The sequence below is a fragment of the Pavona decussata genome, unplaced genomic scaffold, assembly GCF_977016875.1.
Source record: "Pavona decussata unplaced genomic scaffold, jaPavDecu1.1 SCAFFOLD_181, whole genome shotgun sequence".
In the NCBI taxonomy this organism is placed as follows: Eukaryota; Metazoa; Cnidaria; class Anthozoa; order Scleractinia; family Agariciidae; genus Pavona; species Pavona decussata.
Genome location: NW_028145591.1, coordinates 155,001 through 176,470, shown reverse-complemented (window position 1 = coordinate 176,470; position 21,470 = coordinate 155,001). Strand labels below are relative to the sequence as shown.

The following is a 21,470-nucleotide window of genomic DNA, read 5'->3' as shown; positions in this document are numbered from 1 at the left end:
GCCCCTGATGTCTTCACACTTTGGCAAATTTGGGTGATACAAACAGTCAGGGTTGTCCGGTGGCATACACACATCCTCAGTGTGTTTGGAACACTTTGCCAACACGGCTTAGATCATGGTCGTTGTTCCGCTTCCCAGTATTATTATTATTATTCTTAATTACACTTCAGGCGTTTGTGTCGTCGATTTCTTTTACTCTGGGCTCTGAAGAAAAATTCAAATGCACCACAACTTCTAGAGATTTTGGCTTTTCAAAGAAGCGCGGATCAATGCCCAAGCTCGGCGATTCTTCCTCTTCGCTCCTGATGTTCTGGTCCGGCATTAAAAATGGTCGCTTCGCTGGCCTTTTCACAGCTTCTCGGCGATCTGTCGATTCTTCCCCTCGCTCGCTTTCTCCAGCTTTCCGTCTCTTTTCTGATGCCGATCCAGGAGACTTTGCAAGTCTTTTAAACCGTAACATTTCTTCAGGTTTTTGGTTTTCCTTGTTGTATTTCTGGCCGCTTTCCTTTGATTTTATAAATTCTCCTGTGGAACGTTGATGTTTTCGCGGATGAATGTCAACCGTTCTGCAGCATTATCATCATCTTATTTTCAACGCACACTATGAGCAAACACGGGACGATAAAGAAGATTCAGAACTTAAACAAACTTCAAGAGCCTGGTTTCAGTAATTATTTTACTGAGGGGATATTTTCTGTGTCGGACTTCTGAGATTTATACAGATTTTCGCACGAAAGGTAATCACCGTTCCGTTTAAAGTTTAATACCTTGCATACACGGCAAAAATCAGAAGCATCCTGCGCTTTAGGCTTTCTCCCGCGTTTTTGCACCGGTTTCGTTGGCGTACTTTTGCTCATTCAAAACTTATTTACTTTTCCTTTCCCCTTTTTCCCGCCTCTTCCCAAGCGCCCCTCCGCTTGTTCGCTCCAGTTGTTTCGGCTCGGCTATTTCGCGCGACCTCTCGACTATCCAGAAAGGGACTGCTTGCAGTTTAATCTCCGAGTTTGGCCAGCGGTTGGTCGCCAGGAGAGACTCTGGAGAATTCGAAAAAATTAAAATTTTGGATTGGATGCCCCGTAACAGCTTCCATTGTTTTACCGCATAAATCCTGTTTGAATGAAATCGACAAGCCACAGCACAGGATTACAGCGGTTACCAATAACACGCGACCTATCGCCTTCAAAAGACTCGGATAAAGTTTTGGTGGACGTCAATCGTAGAAAAGCCGTTGAAATTATTTTGAATTCTGACAAGATTCCAAGGTAACCAAGCAAGAAACTAAGAATTTTACCTCGCTAAGAGAAGGTAAACTTTATTTAAATTGATTACCGAGCCAGATCAAGGGAAAATAAAAGATCATAAAACGTATTTTTGAATTAAAAAATGTAATTTTCACTGCATGTGATGATTTGCTCACTTGCACGAGTCGCCAATCTAGTACCCAGAGTCGTCAGGCTCCTTGGCCAGCGGTTGGTCGCCAGGAGAGACTCTGGAAAAATCGAAAAAAACATTTTTTTTTGATTGGCTGCCCCGTAACAGCTTCCATTGTTTTACCGCAGAAATCCTGTGGTAATAAAATTCGCTATCCGATCGAAATGAATATGCGGTATGTGGACATTGCTGTGCTGTGCACCGGACTGAAAAATAAGCATCATTTCTTCGTGTAGCAATCATTTCGCTACCGCCTTTTCCATTCGATAATTGTATAGTATATTGATTTAGCTTTCCTGTGATGCAATAATTATATTTATTATATGGCTGGCTCCGCGAGCGGGCAAGATGAGTCAAATCCTGCGCTGTGATTGGCTACCCGAGCGGGCAAGAGGGAGCTATCTTGCCCGCTCGGGATTACCCGTTGCCCGTCCGCTTGGCATCGAAAGGTTAATCCCAACAAGGAAAGAGAATGGAATCGTCCTGGTGTGGTGAAAATTTTGTTACAGCTACAAAGAATGTGGGTTGAATCGGTGAGTTGCTCTGCGTGTAGTATTTTAGATAGGGTTGATTTTATTTCCCACGATTACATGCTAATCCAAAGATGCACTGAAAATAAATCTTGCACCGGCCGGCTATGAAGAATTTCTTTCCGAGAAGAGCAGTTTTGTTGTTGTAGTTTTAACTTGAAGGTAAAGCCATATAACAAATCCTTTATTGACCAAACTTGTTCGGTCAAGATGGCTGGATATTGCTCTCGTTCTTTTTTTGTGTTTTTATGGACCTCGAAAAACGCAAAAAAAGAACTTGGCCAATATCCAGCCATCTTGACCTCACGCTTGGTCAATAACGCATATTTCTAGCGTAAAGTAGAGCAAAGTTATGAACTTTCAAAAATGTCACAGTAATCAATTTAAATTATTGCACGGAACTTCCCCAGCTTCTTGAATGATCACAAGCTCTAAACAAAATAAAAACATATGAACATCAAGACCTCCATATCAGCTCAAACTAAACAGCCAAACCTGATATAAGTTCAAAAGTCAGCTTCGCTTTCACATTCTCGTCTAGATGTTTACTGGTAGATTCTTCACTGCCTTCAGTTTCTTTTCTTTTTTCTTCTTTCCTTCCCAGGAACTGAGAAAGCTTTTCTCGAATGCTCAGTTCAAAACACACTGTCAAACGCGAGTCACATCTTCAAAATTTTCCACTACACTGACTGACACCCGTTGCATTTTCGATTTAGAACGCGACACGACGGCGAGAACGGCAATTTTTTTTTGTGAGCGAAGGCTTAACAGCTCAAAAACCTCTGGCATGTATTCTCGGCTGAAATATGATTTGAAGTGCCGAGCCACACAGCCTCACCAACAATTCACCTCCCCTTCCCCCCGCCAGGGTATTTCCTTCCCCAAGGAAGGTTTTTATTGCAAACCAAAATATCGGGCAAAATTTATTTTGTTTTTTAAAACAAATATATTTCAGTTATTCTACCCTTTGTTTTTTATTCTATCAAGCTTGTCACCTCTGCCGTTGGGATCAGTCTGCCATCAGTATTTTGTACTTAAAGTAATTTGCTGATCCAGGTCTACAAGTGATCCGGCACCACTCATCGGTTTGTCGCTGTGGAATTGCAGATTTTATTGTATTCCCTCCACCTGGCATGTCACTGCATAAATTCGACCAAGTGCCGACAGACCAAAAGTGAACCCCCCCTCCACCCCTCACGGCCTCAGTTACTTCCCTGTCGAGTCAAATCACAGGTGAATAACAAAGAAAGCTATTAACAAAATACCTGTGCCGGTGAGTCAGGCTAAATTGGATTTATTCTTAGTATTCTTGTTATAAAAGGTCAGACGTGTCCCACGACAGTCGATTCGTGTGTTGGAACTGTTCACCTCATATCAATTGCGATTTTCTCCGAAAAGATTTCGAAACGATCAAGAAAGTAGTTTGATGGCATATCCAGTGACAGTTAAATAGCTAGGCCTTGTCAAAATTTACCTAAGAATTGACCCTTATTTCTGGGGTTAACAAATTTGTTTGAGAAGAAGTTTTCTTCCGCTAGTTCCTTTATCGGTGATTTTAATGGACTTTTCTTCAATCACGGACGTCAGTGGGTCAAATACTTCAATTCTCCTTGCGCAGACATTTATTTGGCTTCGAACGAACTACAAACAAACACAGCTTTCAAGAACAAAAGGACCACAAAACCACAAACTACTGGTTACGAAATGCGCCAGGGCCGGCCGCAGACAAGACATTAAACAAGAGATCATAGGACAGTCTTAGGACTGAAGCTTCTGAACACTCTTGGTTAATCACATCAGATACTAGGAACAATACCAGTAAAACCTGACAGTTGAAATAGATATACTTCATGGTATGTGCTCAGGAAGCACAACGGAGGTGAGCCAAAGTTAGTGCCTACTGTAATATAAGTAGTCATCTCGTCCAGAAACAAGTTAATAACAACTGATTTGAACAAACTGTACTAAAACGCTTAAAGCCGGACAAGAAAAGTCAACCGTAAGGCACATGAGTGCTGCGTATGTTTCCAAATTAAAATAAATACGTTTTCAAATGACATGCACGAATCGCATATATTTAACACCAATCAGTTCACTAAGGAGTCAGTACAATAGGACATTTTCACTATTGCGTCAGTTGACAACAACTACTACAATCCTTCACTTTTTTGCCTTCTCGTGCAAATTAGAGCTATTGTTCTTTGCTGTCCACTGGGATTACAAAATTTGAATTTGAAAAGGAAAACGAAATGAATTCTGGTGGTTGTAGTCAATTAACAAATGGCGCCATCATGAAAATGGCCTATTAGAGACCACAGGATTGCATGGAACAACTTTATAAAAGAAGGTTAGATGTCCCACTATTTATTTCGTACAGCTGTATTGCGCGTTCCATGGTTTTATTCCTTTCAGTTATTTTCCTTTAAAAAGTGGCTTCCATTAGTCTCATAATCTGGTAAGTCTGCAATACTCAGGCGGTCAGTACACATACGTAAATAATGTTTCATTGTTTTCACAATCCGGGCCTTAAATTTGTTTTTCTCTGCTCACATTGATCGTGTCAGATTTTTTTTCTGTTGTGTAAATTTGCCATTTTTCTGTTGAGTTAATCTCTCAGTGTAATCAAATTCGTGACCAAACTGCGTCTAGTGTAATTGCACAACGAAGCAATCATATTAATCTAAATCCAGTTTGATCCAATCTTGTTGATCACCAACTTACAAACAAGGCAATTGTATTCAACTCGTCTGCAGGACCCTGTCGACGACTTGAAGGTGTTTTTTCTGTTAATTTTATTTCTTATTCCATTCCTACTCATTCCTTTTAGCTCTCCAGTACCGGACCACATCACAAATCACGTGACGCTATAGATCATAGTACTCGAGTGGGTCCCAACGACATATTTTTTTCTTTTGTCTCACTGTTGTCCTAATATAACAACAATAGAATTGAACACTCGTGGACGAATGATCTTAGAGTACAGCACCGAAACGGCGGATTCTAGCGTCCGTCTCCTACTATATTTAGTACTGACTCGCGATCTCATTTATCCCAACTGTGATCGTGCTTGTTCGTACAAATACCAACACTCTCTAGCTCTTAAGACAAACACGCTCTTTAGAGAAGCCTTCCCCAGGGACGGGCATTTATCCACTTTAATTAGGCCGCAAGAAAGCATGACGGGGTCTCATAAATGAAGCGCGCTCCAATGCTATTCAGTTGGACTTGTAATTCATTATAGTTTCAAATAATTCCATTAGTCCATGTTAAGACAGAAACGAATGGAAGTCAAAGTTTTGTTTTGATTTCTTGCGTGATTGTAACATGAGTACATGTATGCTTTCTTATTGTGATCTGAGGCTTTGTTGAAGCCAGCAACGGTTTTCCTGGCATTGGGGTGGATCTTTTCAAATCAATATTTCGCATGGAAGGCTTGCTTCGGTTTCCGTCCTACTACACGACCTTTTCACTCAATGATCAAATTGTATGTTTTTGTTGGTATCAAAGTAGCTTCCCACGCAGTCGTTTTTCATGCGAGTCCCCTAAAAACGACTGCATGGAAGGCTAGTTTCCAAGCAACAAGCATTTCACCAACAAAAACATACAATTTGATCAGAAGTTGAAAAGGTCGTATAGTATGACGGAAATCGAAGCAAGCCTTCCATGCGAAATATTGATTTGAAAAGATCCATCCCAATGCTAGAAAAGCTGTTGGGAACCTCCTTAAGAATGAAAAAAGGAATGAAGAAAAAAAAAAACAATTTAGCATAGAAGTATGCAGCATAAAAGGATGTTTGAAGATTTCAAGTTTGAACACAATAGTTAATGGACATTCTATTGAGGACATAAAATAAAGGAAAGAAATTAAATGTAAAGTCAAGAAAATGGAAAGTAGGAGAAAAGAATGTGGGAGGCAAATTAAGATGTAATCATTCATGCATAATATTCCTGTTAAGAGTTTTAAGCAATAATTTCAAGCAACACATTTTCGGGAAGGTAAGTCCAATGTTAAGTACACTCATCTATCGTAACTGTCATCTAACTGCATCTCAGTGTACCCGCTGTACCAAAGGTAGATGTTAAAGGTTTTAAATGCTAACTAACTGGATTAATTAACTGCACCAGTCACTAGTTACTCGACAAGGCAGGCTCGCAAGCAAAGAAATGGAAAATGCAGGAACATAATTATGTACAAGGATCATAATTTTTTGACATTTGACATTTTTTAATTTATACTCTCCACTCTTACTGTTACATAGGAAAAATACAAAAGTTGGAGGTATTATAAAATCATAGACTAACACGCAGCTCAAAAATACAATTCAAATAGGGGAGAGGAGAGTAGAGGGGCACCTCTATTAAAACTAATACTGTGCCCCTTTAAAGGAAATAAATTGATAAGAAAAGTAGCTAGGTAGAATAGAAAAAATAAGAAAGAAATAGCAGAAGAAAAGCAAAAAACAAAGAGAAACGAAAATTGGAATAAAGTGTCATAAAATATAAAGTATGAGCAAGGAATGTCTCATCAATGTTGAGCAAGGTAATATTTATAGAGAGCTTTTCTAAACATTCTTTTAGTAGGTTTGTCCTTAACTGTCTGAGAAATGTTATTCCAGAAAAAATTTCCCATTACGGTTGGACAAAATCTCCTTAGATTTGTTTTGAAAGAAGTTATGAAAAGTTGATTGGCAGATGCACTGCGGGTATTATAATTATGTAGTTCAGAATTCTGATGTTTATATGTTCAAGGGATGTGTAAGTGCCTTTGCAGATAAACTCACGCACTATTTCATTTGCATGTATTAAGCTTTAGACTTGCAAAACTTAAGGACGGTGCCTACTAATACCGAAGTATTTTTGTGCGGTTTATGACTATGCGAGAAAAGCAGATCTTAGCAAGGCCTATTGGAATCCAAAAAGAAAATTGGGGGTAACCACGCATTTTTCAGAGATAATTAAGCAATAATATCTCTAAAAAACGCCAAAATATAAAGCAATGTATGGGATTTTTTCCTAAATTGAAGCTTAATTATCTCTGAAAAATGCATGGTTACCCCCAATTTTCTTTTGAGATACCAAAATCATTTGGTAAGTTCTGCTTTATCCTTATAGTTTTAAACTGCGCAAAAATATTCCTGTATTAGTAGGCACCACCCATAGGAAACCCGAGTATCTTGCGATGCGCAGAACGTATGCGCAGTAACAATAGTAGGCACCGTCCTTAAGGCCGAAACTGACTCAAATTTTCAGACTTAGCGACCACGTGGCTGGTAGAACGTAACTGCAATTCCGTGTACGGTACTATGATGGTGTTGAATATCGAATGAGTGTAGATATGTAGCGCATGTGTTTAGTACGCACAGTATGATCATGATTTATTGAATGGATAACATTAAATAGACGCTTTACAAATGTGAGCATCTCGCTCGTTTAGCTAAACTCGCAGAATATTGCAAAATTAAGAGGACGAGGCAGCTCATTGTAAATGCTTTATTCCAGTTGGGATGAACTTTCATGACACTAATCATGTGCAAATTGCAAATATTGTGCTCAACACGCCCACGGGACATGACGGTGAAGATTTTTGAGTCCCTGAAGCGACTATCTTTTCCCGTTTGAAAAGGAAGACAATATATTTGATATGTGTGGGTACAATCTTCAGTTTGTACACTGCAGAGAGATCACAAAATTTTTTTAATTTGCGTGTCACCGCACTCTAAGTGAGATTAACTTCATATCAAAGTATCATTAGTTTGTGATCTCTTTTTTGACTCATTAGACCACCGAATTTTGCATGTACTCAATTTACGAAACAATCCGGGCGATGCTGTACTGTCACTAATTGTTGAATTAGAACAAATCGTTTTTCGAGACTATTTGATATGCGAACATACTACAGATTTGAACTATTAATATCATCGGATCTTCACTGATGCACAACGCCTATGCTCGTCTTTGCACAGGCTTACCATCCTCTGTTTGGTTGGTTAGCTGTGGTTGTAATTGGTTAATGGTTGACCCTCACTGAGTGAACAGAGTCCCAGTTTGGCAAGGAACAGTATTTTAAGGCTCAGCACCCATCTACAGTATTTAGGTTAGGCACTGATTTGAAAACGGTTAGTTTTCATTCATTGTGATGGGTAACTATAGATACGCTAAACATTACAATCTTCGGCAGCTAGATATAGGCCACGGTGGTGTAGAAATTCAGGTTCCAGATGTACATCATGCCGATCAGTAAAGGGATCTCTGCACTTACTAAGGTGACCTGAAAAAACAATAAAAAAACGATTTTTTTAACCTTTGCTTTTTCTTATCTTAGAAAGTCGTTATTGATACCACCACTTCTTGAATTGCAATTATAATAATAATAATAATAATAATAATAATAATAATAATAATAATAATAATAATAAAAGCATTTATTTAAACACGATAAAATTACAGCATAGCTGATGTGGTCGTGTCTAAGCAATGTATGCTTTCATACCGTAATGAATTTCTAAGTTTAGTTTGCTACTCCCAACGCAAATTTCCGAGAAGAGGAGGTTTTCGTCTAAAACTTGTTTCAACGCGGTATTGCATTGCAAATTGTCTCTAAAACAGAATATTCCTTTTCTTTTTCCTTAACAGTTGAAGAAAATGTCTGAAGGTGAGGCAGATCGTTCAGATGTAATTGTAATTGGAGCTGGCTGCTCGGGCCTCATTGCATGTAAACACATGCTAGAGGAAGGACTAACGGTTGTGGCGCTGGAAAAACGCCCTGAGGTGGGAGGCCTGTGGTGTTTTACAGAAGACCCTGAAATCGTCACAGTCATGAGATCAACAAAAACAACCTCTTCATCTGCTGTAACAGAAATGTCCGATTTCCCGATGCCAAAAGAGATTGGAGATTTTCCAAAGCACGACGACTTCCTGCGCTACTTGAAGGCCTATTGTGATGAATTTCAATTATGGCCACACATTCGTTTAGAGCACGCTGTGAAGGAGGCTGCTAAGAAAGACAACTTATGGAGAGTGGAGTGCGAGAACGGGCGCGTGTTTAACAGTAAGTTCTTGGTCGTTTCCACGGGCTGTGTGCAGATCCCTAATCGAGACCTGGAAGAAACTGTTCTTCAAGATTTCGACGGTGAAATCCGACATAGTTCTGAGTTCAAGTCTTTTGATCCTAACCATAAGGGTAAACGAGTCATGTTGATTGGCGGAGGAGAAACAGCCAGTGACGTAGTAGAGGAGTGGTGTGACCATGTTGATCGCCTAATATGGAGTATACCACGTGGGATGCATTTCTTCCGTAAGTTTTCCAAGATCTTGCCAAACCGTAAGCCCCAGGCCCTGGACAAGGCATCCTCGCGAGTGATGAAATTCATTGCCCCTTACACAAAAAGCAAACCAGGTAAGCAAAGTTACAACAGAATAGCGTCGATATGATATTAACTTTTATATTTGGCTTTACATGTAATTCTCCATGAATTTTTTTATGGCTCAAGACGCAGTTACTTTTTAAAGAAACTCAATTACAATACTATAACAATAGAGTTGATGTTCTTGGGCGTAAATATGTTTTTGGTCCGACTCAGGCTCATAAAATGAGTTCTGAGAAGGGCCAAAAATATATTTACGCCCAAGAACATCAACTCTATTACTATTATAATAATTTCGAAGGCATTCACAAAAGGAATCAAAGACAGTACAGTAAGCGATCGCGATATCTTCTGTGAACGCTGCCGGAATCGTGTCGGCGTTTATTTTATTGTACAAAAGCTTTCGTTGTCACAAAAACTTAAAACTTTGGCAGAACACTGCAAAATTTGTCAAAAGAATCTTTGCTTCTAAGTTTTCAAAAGGAAAATAACAGAATTTTGTAAACAGCGAACAAATAGTATCTTACGACTGTTAAAATTAATTGTGCAATTGCTTAACTGAGCTGGTTTCGCTCAAAGAAGACAAGTTACATTCACCTTGCCTCCGGCCGTGGAGCTGCTACAGGCATCATTTCCACCATCGTCCACGAGTTTCTGTATTAAAGTCCTCTTCATCTAGCTCAGAAGACTGAGAATTTGCTTCTTCGTTATATTAGGTTTTCCATCGATTTTGTAGCTCAAAACAATCTCTTTGCAGATGGCAGCGCTTCCAGTCAAACAAGCAAGAAAACGGCGCGAACAGTTGAATGGCTTCCAGTTCTGATTGGCTGGCTACATCATTTTCTTCTTTTTTATTGGCTCAGAGCAGCGGGCTAAAATCCATTTTAGCCCGCTGAATTCTTCATTTTAGCCCGCAAAATACGCCGCAATGCCGATGAAATTATTATAATATCAGTTATGGTTACCATTACCACTATTGTTATGATTATTATTATCACCATCAATTCATAGCAAATATCATGTCCATGTCTTTGTTATTTTGGGCCAACTTGGAATGTACCTTGCGTACGTATCATTAAATTATCGTTATGGTCATCATTATTATTATCACTGCCACTGTCACTGCCTCACCGCCACTGCCACTGCCTCTGTCATTGTCACTGCCATTGTCACCGCCTCTGTTATTGCCACTGTCCCCGCCTCTGTCACTGTCACTGCCACTGTCACCGCCTTTGCAACTGTCATTGACACCGCCTCTGTCACGGCCATTGTCACTGCCTCTGCCACGGCTATTGTCACCGCCTCTGCCTCTACCACTGCCATTGTCAACACCTCTGTCACAGCCAATGGCACCGCCTCTGCCACTGCCATTGTCAACGCCTCTGTTACTGTCATTGTTAACATTCTTTAGTTATTCAACAAACCAGGTTTGTTTTTAGTAATAAAATGTCACTGACGTTTACTGCAACTTCGCCTCGGGAAATATTGAGAATTTTCTCGGTAACAAACCAAGAAACAATCATGTTCCCTCCTTTATCCTACAGGACTGGCCTGGGTTTGCAAGTGGACTACAACGGGATCTCTCCTAGCTTATCAAGGACACGGTATCCCCGAGTGGAAAAACGACGCTAAATTTTTCCACTTCATCGTCAACAAGAATGGGCACGTGTTGGACAGGGTTGACTACAAGCACTGTATCCCCAAAGGCGCTATCGACAGCGTCCAAGGAAAGATGATAGTCTTCCGAGACGGAACGGAGGAGGAGGTAGACGTCATCATCCAGTGCACTGGATACAAATCAGAATTTCCAATGCTTCCCGCCGAAGTTAGCGCTGTACCTACAACCGACAACTATAAGTACGTATTCAATGTCGACGACCCAACGCTGGCTTTCATCGGCTACGTTCGGCCGGTTCTTGGTTCATTGATCACGATTTCCGAATTACAATCCCTCTTCGTCTCAAGAGTGTTCTCGGGTAGGTGTGAGCTTCCATCGAGAGATGAGATGCAGAGAGAAGCTGCCAACGACAAGCTTTTCTGGGATGAATACTTCAAACATTCCTCCAGAAGATTGTCTACCTTAGTAGAAGCCTACACGTACGGTGATGACGTTGCAAAGAAGTGCAGAGTGATGCCAGATTTTTGGGGGCTATTGAAAAGGAATCCCCGTGGAGGCTTGACAGCGCTGTTCGCTCCGTATGATGGCTGTTTCATGCGTCTAAATGACAAAAAATACGAGGAGAAGGCTTTACAACACCTGAGAAACCAATCAGCCGACACGTTCTCTCCACTGCACCTTTTGCTTATAATTTTCATGCGATTCATTTGGTTCGATTTCTGGCTTGATATTCTTTGTGAAGTCAAATACAAGATCCAGTGCGCGGGATGGTGGAAGCAGATCAACGATTGTCGTCCAGTTCGCTTCTTAGATTGGTGCTGGCAAACTCCTAAGAGATGGCTGTTTGATAACACCACAAGAGCCTAGCAACCTACTCCAGTGGGCCACCATGTTAGTAAGGGTGCAAAATGGCAAGAAATATATTATTTGCTGTGAAGAGGCTGAAAACAAAACCTGTTCGTAGTTATTCAGCGCCATGCTCATTGCACTTTCTCCTGGACACATAATGTTAGGAGGGAAAATCAATAACTTGCTAAGTTGTATTTAGTTTGAGTCTTTTGCAATAAAATAACGAATTGTGCATTTGAAAGCATAAAAACAAACCATAGCCATATTTACTCGCATTTAACCACTACTAAGTTGTTCGAAATATTTAGCCGTTTTATTATATTTAACTTCATTTTATATTTTCATTATTCTCAATTTATACGAATTAAATGCATAATGGAAAATTTACAATTTTATCTCTTTCTGTTCTTCGTCAATAATAGTAAAAACTCTTAAAGGGGTGTCTTAAAGGGGTGATAATAGCTGATAAAAGGGGTGATAATAGCTATTATTATACAATGCTGATGCTATCTCAATTTTGATTGGCTAAAAGCACCCCGCTAATTCTAGATGGCGCTGTGTCATCGCGTCACATCTACAGACACTGGCGTTTATGCATGTAGGTATGACGCGTTTTTGCAGACAATGGTTTTCGTCACCTGACAAGCTAGCCGGCGGTTCGAGCAAGATTGTCATGGCGGAGTCCGCTCCAAGATTCGCGTCAGTCTCAGAAGCGGATTTAGGACGCCTTGTTGACGACAAGGACGCAAAGAACACCAAACGAGCTACCAAGACAGCTCTTAGAGTTTTACAGCAGTATTTGAAGGAGAAGAAAGTTCTCGAACCGCAAACCAAAGATGGCGTCAGTAACGTTCTCAAACTATTTTATGCCGAAGCTAGAAAAGTCGATGGAACTTCTTATTCCAAAAGCACTCTCAACAGCCTGAGATTTGGACTGGGCAGACACTTCAAGGCGACTCTTGGCTTCGATATAATAAACGATCCAGCATTTGCCGAGGCAAACAAAGTTTTTGGCGCCAAGTGCGTTGAACTAAAACGACAAGGGCTCGCCAAAGTCGAACACACGCCACCGATCTGCGAAGAAGATCTTAAAAAGCTGTACGAAAGCGATGTTTTTAACCAAAACAGCCCGGAAACGCTTCAAAACAAAGTTTTTTTCGAGGTTATGTTGTACTTTTGTCGCCGAGGAAGGCAAAATCTTCGTGAACTCAAAAAAGCTGATTTTTCATTCAGCACGGATGGCAAAGGTGCAAAATATGTGTGCAAAACAACAGATGAACTCACAAAGAACCGACGAGAAAATGATGAAGGATTTGAAGGAGGCGTGATGTTCGAGAAACCAGGACCACACTGTCCTGTGGCTTCATTTGAACGGTACATACAGCACCTGAATCCCTCAAACGAATTTTTGTTTCAGCGGCCGAAGAAAAACGCCGGCATATCTGATCAAGTGTGGTACGATAACATGGTTGTCGGAGAGCGTTTGCTCGGTGAAAAAATGAAAAGGATCTCTCGAGAAGCCAAACTTTCAAAGTGTTACACCAATCACTCGATCAGGGCAACGGCGGTTACAATCCTGGACAAGTCCGGGTTCAAAGCAAGGCATATCATGGCGGTGAGCGGGCACAGAAATGAATCCAGCATTCGGAGCTATAGCAGGACTGACATTTCAACCAAGAGAAAAATGTCGGAAACCCTGACGACAGAGTGCGAGGTGAGAGGTGAGGAAGTGGCTATTAATCCGCACCAGTTATCTCCTGTTATTAGCCTTTCTCAAGAGGAATTTATTGTACAGAACTCTCATTCAGAGATAACGAAAAATTTTAATTTCTTCAACTGTAATGTCAACATTCATTAAACGCAAATCGGGAACATTTTTCATAAGACCGCACAACTTAACTTTAGAATTTTGTTCAAAAGTTTCAGTTCGATTCAGTTTTTCCTGAAACGTTTTCAGATGTTTTAAGCTTAAATCCTTTCTGTAAACCTTTTGAATTCCGCTTTACACGTTATTCACGGCTGTCATTAATAAAGATGTTTACACTGAAACGTGTCATTGCGTGGCTTACTTTGTTGTTGTTCTGTGAAATGTCTCAACGCTTGTACATTTATAATTGTATAATAAAACAATTATTGGATTCGGTTTTCGCATGATAGCGAAATTATCAAGGCCTCGGTTTGTGTTATCCGCCTCAGCCTTCGGCTTCGGCAGATAACACAAACCTCGGCCTTGATAATTCTCGCTATCATGCTCAACCTCATCCAATAATTGCTTAATATTGATAATGATTTATTTTTTTTGATGTCCCTTGTTGCAACCACATCGAAGAAATACTTAAGGTAGTATGTTTTGTAATTTTTCACTTTTAAAGTTATAAGTTAAATGTAACTTGTGTCATGATGAATAAAATATTTTAAAAAATCTGAGTTTTTTGTTATCATTTCTGACCGGTTTTATCGTCTTCGATACCGTTCCCTTTAATTTTTTATCGTTTGTTTAGAATCAGTGAGGTTTTTCAGACCAGTTTTTATGCCGTTTAAGATGTTTTTCGTTAAATTATTAGCAGTCTGTTTTAAGGTGACTGGTTATTGTTTAAACAAGCAACTACAGTCGAACCTCCACTAACGGCCACCTCTCCACAACGGTCACCTCTCTACAACGGCCACTTTTTTTTTTCCGGCGGACAGTCCATACATTAGCTCTTGTTTAAACCTCTCTACAACGGCCACCTCTCTACAACGGAAACAGCCACTAAAGTGCGTCCCCAACTGCCACTATTGTGTATGTTATCTATATATATTATTTAAGATTGGATTGCCATTATAGGCTACAGTAAGCATGAACTTGACACAATAAACATGTTGTACTTCCGAAAAAAAAAGTGTCATATTACACCCCTACCTCCCCATAACGGCCACCTCTCCACAACGGCCACTTTCTTCTGTCCCCAAGGTGGCCGTTGTGGAGAGGTTCAACTGTATACCACGTTAATTTAACTCTCTCGTTCTAATCAACATGTTCTATTGTATACGCTTTTGTTACCTTTGGCTATTTTGTTAGATTCCTAATTTATTGCACGTTTGTTATTTATCTTTGTTTAGCATTACATTATAAATTCAAATGTAACTTCAAATTAATTCTACTTTCAACTGAAGATATAGTCGTTGCACGACCGAAACACGTCTTGTAAACTCAAATGTACCGTTATTCTTTTAAAAACGGATCAAATTCTACTACTCTTTATTAGTTGATACAACAATAACGGTATCAAAGAAATGCCTAATTGGTGGTGAACGTTTTATAGTTGTCTTCTTGACTTTATAGGTTACCATAAAAACAATACATTGCCTCTGACTCCTTTTCATTACCAAATAAGCCGTTTTGAGAAGATCGTTTTTAAGATCTTGGTTGACACAATGTTCAGCTTGATTGATGTCCTTTGAGCTTGCATGAATCTCAGTACAGTCGGCGTACGGTATCACGTTGGTGTTCTGACAAGTCTCAGAGATGTCATTTATATGAATGTTGAAAATAATAGGCCCGAAAACTGACCTGTTGTGGGACACCGTGGGTAATTGTCCTTTGCGTGGATTGCTCACTGCCACAGGAGACAAATTGGCGTCTATCTTCTAAATGGCTCTATAACTTGTTCACCAATAATTAGGCATTTATTTGATACCGTTATTATAGTATGAAGAAGAGTGGTTGTATTGATCAATCAGGTTATAACTGTAGGGAAGTGCTGGAAACCACTTAAATAAGGTGTACAAAGTACGATATCTGATTACCACTATTATGAATTAGTATAATTACTCAGGCACCAGTTGTTCAAAAGCCGGATAACTTTATCTGCTGGATAAGACACTATTCAGGGTCTAAAATATACTTCACGTTCAACGTTGTCCAAGATTTTCGTACACTCCTAAACTTAACTGTGGGTAGAGTGTGCAGATTCGCTTGTACAAGAGGAAATACTGAAATCTTTTCCAAGATTGAAACTGTCGAATAGTGACTTATCCACAGGATAACGTTATCCGGCCTTTGAACAACTGGCCCCAGGTGATTATAGAAATTCTGTTGATCTCATTGGTCGAGGATTGCGTCATATCCCGCTAGAATCCTGATTATAGCGGGAGCACTAATTTTCAAAATGGCCGCTTAGCAATTTGTTGATGTTTCTGAGGAAGACAGGCACGGCGGAAAAACCGCTGATTGGCTGAAACATCCGTTAACTTAGAGCATGCTCTAACTTTTTCCGCTGACCGTATGCAGGTTCACATGAGTTCGAAAAGGTATGGATATCCAAACTACTGCCTCGAACTGCGATGATTACTGTGGATTTTCCCCATCTGGGGACTTCTACTTTTCGTAGTGAATGCGGATTAAGCAAAAGTAAGTATGTTGCAAGTCTTATCCTGGTTTTATCGCTTTCTGCGAGCGTCATTTTTCTTTTGTCGGTTGGAGCCGTTGTTCTGCTGTCGTGTTCATTCAGACTCTGCATAATTTATTTTTTCTGCTGCAGCTACTGGTTTACAGATGACTTGACACAGAAGAATTGACAGGTAAAGCAAGTTTTCTTTCCAACTTTATTAACAAGTTTCGGGCATTAAATTGCCTGTTATATCTTGACTTGCTTCTGGGAACAGAGCCGTTTGGTTTTCGTTCACCATTTTAACATAAGCTTCATAATTAAATAAGCGACGAAATCGACACTATAAGCTTCATTTTAATATTTAGTGCATGTTGTGAATGTCTGAAAAGCACAGCCAACCTATGTTTATCCCGGGTATCAGTGAGTCATTTCATTTTTCGTTTGAATATATTTTCTAGCTTGTGTTGTTCATATGTTCTTTTGAAAAATACATTTTGCAATGGCGCGCAAAAGAATCTGATACGATAGATACACTCGCTTTTTTGTTGTTGTTGCTAATATTGAAATAAACTAATGGCTTGATTCTCAGAGTTTTGAAATGTATAAATCTTTAGCAAAACTTTTCTGACCTGAAGAAAGACTTTTTTACAGTTCAGTTACATTTATAGTTAAGTTAAGTTTTAAGTATCGTGGGAAAACTACGTTCTTTTCCTTTGTACATCCAAAATATATGTAGATTGAATTTTGTAAATGAAACCTTGAGCTGAGTAGTTGGAATCGACAAAAGTTCCATCAAATCAATGATGTTCATAACCTACATATTGTAAGTTGGTCCACTTGAGAATTAAATGTCTATTTATCAGTAGATCAATCACTTTATGTGAGTATCACTAAGTTTATAAAGTAGCAGTTATACACCTCTAAATGTTACAATAAAATAAATTGCAAATTTGTATTAAAGTTCAGCTACTTTGGCAGTACCAGTTCATATTAATTTCAACTTTAAAACAATATTTTAAATTCTGCTATGCTGTCGCAGATCAATGTGTTACAACAAATTGGGACAACAGCACGGTTAAACTGATTGACAGTTACATTTTAATGTTTGTTGTTCTTATATTTCTGTTTATGCTCATGCCTTTATGACTAAGGAAGATTGATCTTTATTGTTACCGACAGGCAAACACCACCTATCTGTGTGTGGCTTGATGTTGGGTCAGCCCCCCTTTGGTCCTGCAGACCCTTCCACATGTGGGACACACATGGCCACTGTGAACATTTACTGTTACTGCTTCAGATCTGTTGGAGGTTGCAGGTTTGGAATTTCTGTTGCTGTACTGAAATAAATCTGCGTTTTTTTCTTGAGTTCAATAACCACACAAATAGTTCAAAAACCACACATCAGTTCAGTGACAGTAGACCTTAAAATTAAAAGATTTTCTTTTCTGTTCAATTCAATAGTTCAATAACCACACAACCAGTTCAAAAACCACACATCAGTTCAGTGACAGCAGATTTAAATATTAAAAGAGGGGTTTGGAGAGGGCTTTAGTGGGGTGAGGTCCACATCTAGAGCTTGCAGAAAGAACAAATAAAACTAAATAGTATCTATATATTACAAGCATTGTCAACAAGTTTACATTCTTTTTGAAAATCCATCGCCCTCTTACCCAATGTTTTTCTCTATAACCATATTTGGTATATGTTGGTCAATAATGTAGCCTGCTCTGGTACTTATGTCCGCTTCTTGCTTGTCAATGATGCAGATAATTTGGTCCGCTGACAATCTTGTAATAATCTAGAAGTCCCAATGGCACTATGAAAAACAATTTTTCCTTCCTGTCTGTGTATTCATATTATTCTGATTTGATATCAGCTGTGCAATAATGCAGTGCCTTCTTGTTTTTAACTAGCTCTCTTTCTTGCTCTGCAAAATTGCTAAAGTTTCCAATGTTTATCTTGTTTGTAAGTTTCATAATAGTTCGATTCAAAGAAGGTTCAAAAAACCCATAAACATACCAAACACCAACTCTATCTCACCTTACTCATCAAATACAAAGGAAAAAATAAATCGATATATATCAATGTATATTATGTTATATTAATAGGGTTTTTATGTTATACTATTATGGTTTAAATGAAATTTTTTGGGACTAAATGTTTTAAATAATTACTGGTTGATTAAACTATTTTCTTTTCTTTTATTTTAGAGATTTAAAAGATTACTCAATAGGAAATTGACTGGCAAATCCCCCCAGGATATGGCAAGGAAGAAGCAAATGACATATTGAAGAAAGTGATTAAAGACTGAGAACAATAACATGTGATGGCAGTTCTGTTACATGATTTATTACAAATTTCTTTGTCTAATGAATGCTTGCTGATTAAAATTTATTGTTTTCACAGTGTGATTTTTTATGATAATGTAGTCACATGGTCTAAAATTTGGTGTTTACAAAGTGTGATTTTTTATGATGATGTAGTCACATGGTCTAAAATTTGGTCGGCCAAGCGGTCTAGCTGACCAGCCATAAGTCGAAGCTGGGCAGCCACTCGCTTGGCCTCTACCACAGTTTTTTTCACTTTTTTCGCTTTTAGTTTTAATTGCTCTTCTTGGCTTTGGATTTTTGCTTCCAGTGAGAGTAGTTTCCTCTCCCTTTACCCTTCCCTCCGATTAGTGTGTACCTTTCACTTCTCGGGAGGCTTGTACAGTTCATGGTTGGTAACCCGAGGGTCCTGGTCCAGAAAGTCGAGGTGAGTTTTGCACAGAAATGTACCCAGGCTGTAGTGAGGCAACTCACTCAAAACATTGGTCAACCTTCTCGGACAGGGCGTGAAGTACGAGCTGTTACTACAATTTGTTTCACCCTTAAAGCAGCAGCTTGTTTCATTTCGTTCTTGAAGCCGTTTTACATGGTTTCGGCGAAGCCAAACTGACCTTGTAAAGCCACAAACAACTGCTTCTTGGCCAGATATTAGGCCAAGTGTACCGAAACACTGGGGCTGTACTCGCACAAATTTTCCATTTGGACTTGGGTATTTACAGCTCGCTTATTTAACCCATTACGCAAGTTAAAAATCCCAGATAGTCGGACAGTTGGATTGAAAGGGCTGTTTTGCCGGCTTTTTTAAAATTAGTGACGGTTACCGGCGACGATTGTGGCGGGAAAAATGTAAACACCCGCGGCATCAGGTATTCCCGGGCTTAAACGGGGCTTAAACCGGACGTCGTACGATGGAAGGTCATGCAAGAGCCGCAAATTGTCGCGGAAGAGAAAGGTTTATTGAACCTTATTTTATTTCTTGCCGTTAATTTGAACTCGTAATGGGTTTACATCGTAGGTGATTGCTCAAGCTGTTGTATTGTTCAGATCTCAGATCAACTGAGATGGCTTGCACGAAGGCCATACATTGTCGTACGATGTGCCTCGAGCTCACCGACGGAAAGAAATGCGAAAATGTGTATGTTCGCCTTTCGCGATTTTTTTTCGCCTTCAGTATTTTGTTCCCCTGTTCTTAACGTTTGTGTACCTCATTTTATAGCCTTAAGTATTCCAAAACATTCTTAAGTTTTTAAATTTTGTGTTGTGCGCTCACCGTCGAGAACCTGACGTTCAGTCAAGTAAGGTCGCGTGTTTCGACAAAGAAAAGAGGCCTTTAATTTACTGCCAAAGTTATGAAAACTGCGATACTCCTTTTCGAGGAATCCTATTTCATGAATATTGAATTACTTTTGCATTGCTTGCCGTATCTGTTGAGTTATAGTAGTGAAAAGTTCGTAATTTTTCAAGCTTTGTTGAGCCGCTGCGGACAGGTCAGCGGATAGTAAAAATACCCGCGAAATGAGCAGCCAATCAGCGGTTTTTCCGCCGTGCCAGGAAGACATAAATACGATGAAAGAAAATGCAGTTCCGAATGGTACTAAAGATGTAACTAAGTCCGGCTTGACACTTTTCGAAAGCACGATATGAAAGTTTTGCTAATTGTAATAAAAGAAAACCCTTGTAAATTGCAGTGGAAGTGTTGTCGATGACAATACCAAGTGAGCTTAAAGTGAAAACAACACTTAAATTCGTGCAAATTTTGAAAGCATGGAAGTAAACGAGACGAATTAATCTGTCGCTAAGTTTTACGTTTCAGTGAGGAGAAAAGACAGCAGTTTTAAGAAAACTAGTTCGTTGTCGGTTTGAGCGGCTCTCGACCACCGTCTAAAGTCACCGCTTCACAACGAAAAATTTTCATTTGGGAAAAGCTTGGACTTGTCTAGAGAAGCCAATAAAGGATTTAATTCCTACCTGAAGCAGCTTATTTACGAGGTTGCCTATTTACCTAGTTAGGATTTTTCTCCTGCAACGTTAAGAGCAGATCCGAACCTTCTTGATTATTTCCAAAGATATAGTTTAAATTATCATTGAAGCTGGGTTTGTCACCAGGTGGGTACATTAAAAAATTATTTGGAAATACAAATAAAGTTACACTGGTGAATTAAAAACGTTCTGAAATTATTTACAATAAAAATGTTCCCGACGTTTCGGTCGCAATCACGGACCTTCTTGCGACCGAAACGTCGGGAACATTTTTAATTTTAAATAATTTCAGAACGTTTTTAATCCACCAGTGTAACTTTATCTGTATATATTTCCAAATAATTTTTAGTGTAAATTATGCTTTTGGATTATCTTTTAAAAGATTTTCCTTGAGACTTTAAATTCCCCTAAAAGATATCATATCAGCTGTTTAAAGTATAATGACCTTTGCATGGGTCCTGCTAAAGTCAGAACTTGTTTGGCTTAGAGAATCTAACGATTAAAGTACTCTCATCCAATAACATCAATCTCATCGAACATTAATCAACATAAAAAGGGAGCGAAGTTAGTCTATAGCTGGTTGGAAGAGAGTTCTTTTGTTGACGGATAGGACACACAAAACCCAGTGTTTACTAACACAAAAATATGTATTTTCAGCTACTTACTATGACCAACACATGGTACATAGCACTGTTTACTGTAGCAAATGGCACAAGTTCTTTTGTAGGCCAAGCAAAAATAGGCAAGTAGACAGCGGTTTTTAATGCGCTCATAGAATTTTACGGAATGTATGTGGAATGACGTTTTCGGTAATACCTCTGTCTTTCTATTGACATTCCTATACCAAGATGACACCCAAAGCAGGGTCCAACCAGGGGTGTGTCTCTTGAGACGTTATTAGTACAGAATGTGTCGATAACTGAAGGGGGTGTTCGTTCATCTCGCAATGGGTACATATTGACATTTTTATTATCAATGTTTTCCACCCAACAATGTTA

The 21,470-nt window shown here is 39.3% G+C and overlaps 2 protein-coding genes and 2 long non-coding RNA genes across 5 annotated transcripts in view; 3 read left to right on the top strand and 1 right to left on the bottom strand.

Annotated features, from left to right (window-relative positions):
• LOC146463032 (uncharacterized) overlaps nt 1–12,148 on the top strand; it is a 31,992-nt gene extending 19,844 nt beyond the window's left edge. Inside the window, exons 1-3 of one of the 2 annotated variants that reach the window (XM_085084904.1) lie at nt 3,472–3,840; nt 8,595–9,357; nt 10,870–12,148. In XM_085084904.1, coding sequence (XP_084941030.1) covers nt 3,817–3,840; nt 8,595–9,357; nt 10,870–11,810 — 1,728 coding nt within the window. In that variant the 5' untranslated portion in view covers nt 3,472–3,816 and the 3' untranslated portion in view covers nt 11,811–12,148. Of the gene's footprint in view, nt 1–3,471; nt 3,841–8,594; nt 9,358–10,869 lie in introns of those variants that run through there. The other variant, XM_085084905.1, reaches the window with a different exon arrangement.
• LOC146463033 (uncharacterized) lies at nt 6,250–8,197 on the bottom strand. Its single transcript, XR_014857003.1, has 2 exons — nt 7,196–8,197; nt 6,250–6,798 (listed from the first exon to the last, which is right to left on the bottom strand). It is a non-coding gene; the product is annotated as an uncharacterized LOC146463033 (long non-coding RNA).
• A 112-nt stretch (nt 12,149–12,260) lies between the features above and the next one.
• On the top strand, nt 12,261–14,068 carry LOC146463031 (uncharacterized protein KIAA1958 homolog). The gene has a single exon (XM_085084910.1). It carries the CDS (start codon nt 12,385–12,387, stop codon nt 13,648–13,650), a length of 1,266 nt encoding a protein of 421 aa, XP_084941036.1. The 5' UTR covers nt 12,261–12,384; the 3' UTR covers nt 13,651–14,068.
• A 2,001-nt stretch (nt 14,069–16,069) lies between these two features.
• On the top strand, nt 16,070–18,573 carry LOC146463030 (uncharacterized). The gene is made up of 4 exons (XR_014857002.1): nt 16,070–16,185; nt 16,316–16,355; nt 17,345–17,480; nt 18,376–18,573. It is a non-coding gene; the product is annotated as an uncharacterized LOC146463030 (long non-coding RNA).
• Nucleotides 18,574–21,470: the final 2,897 nt, after the last annotated feature.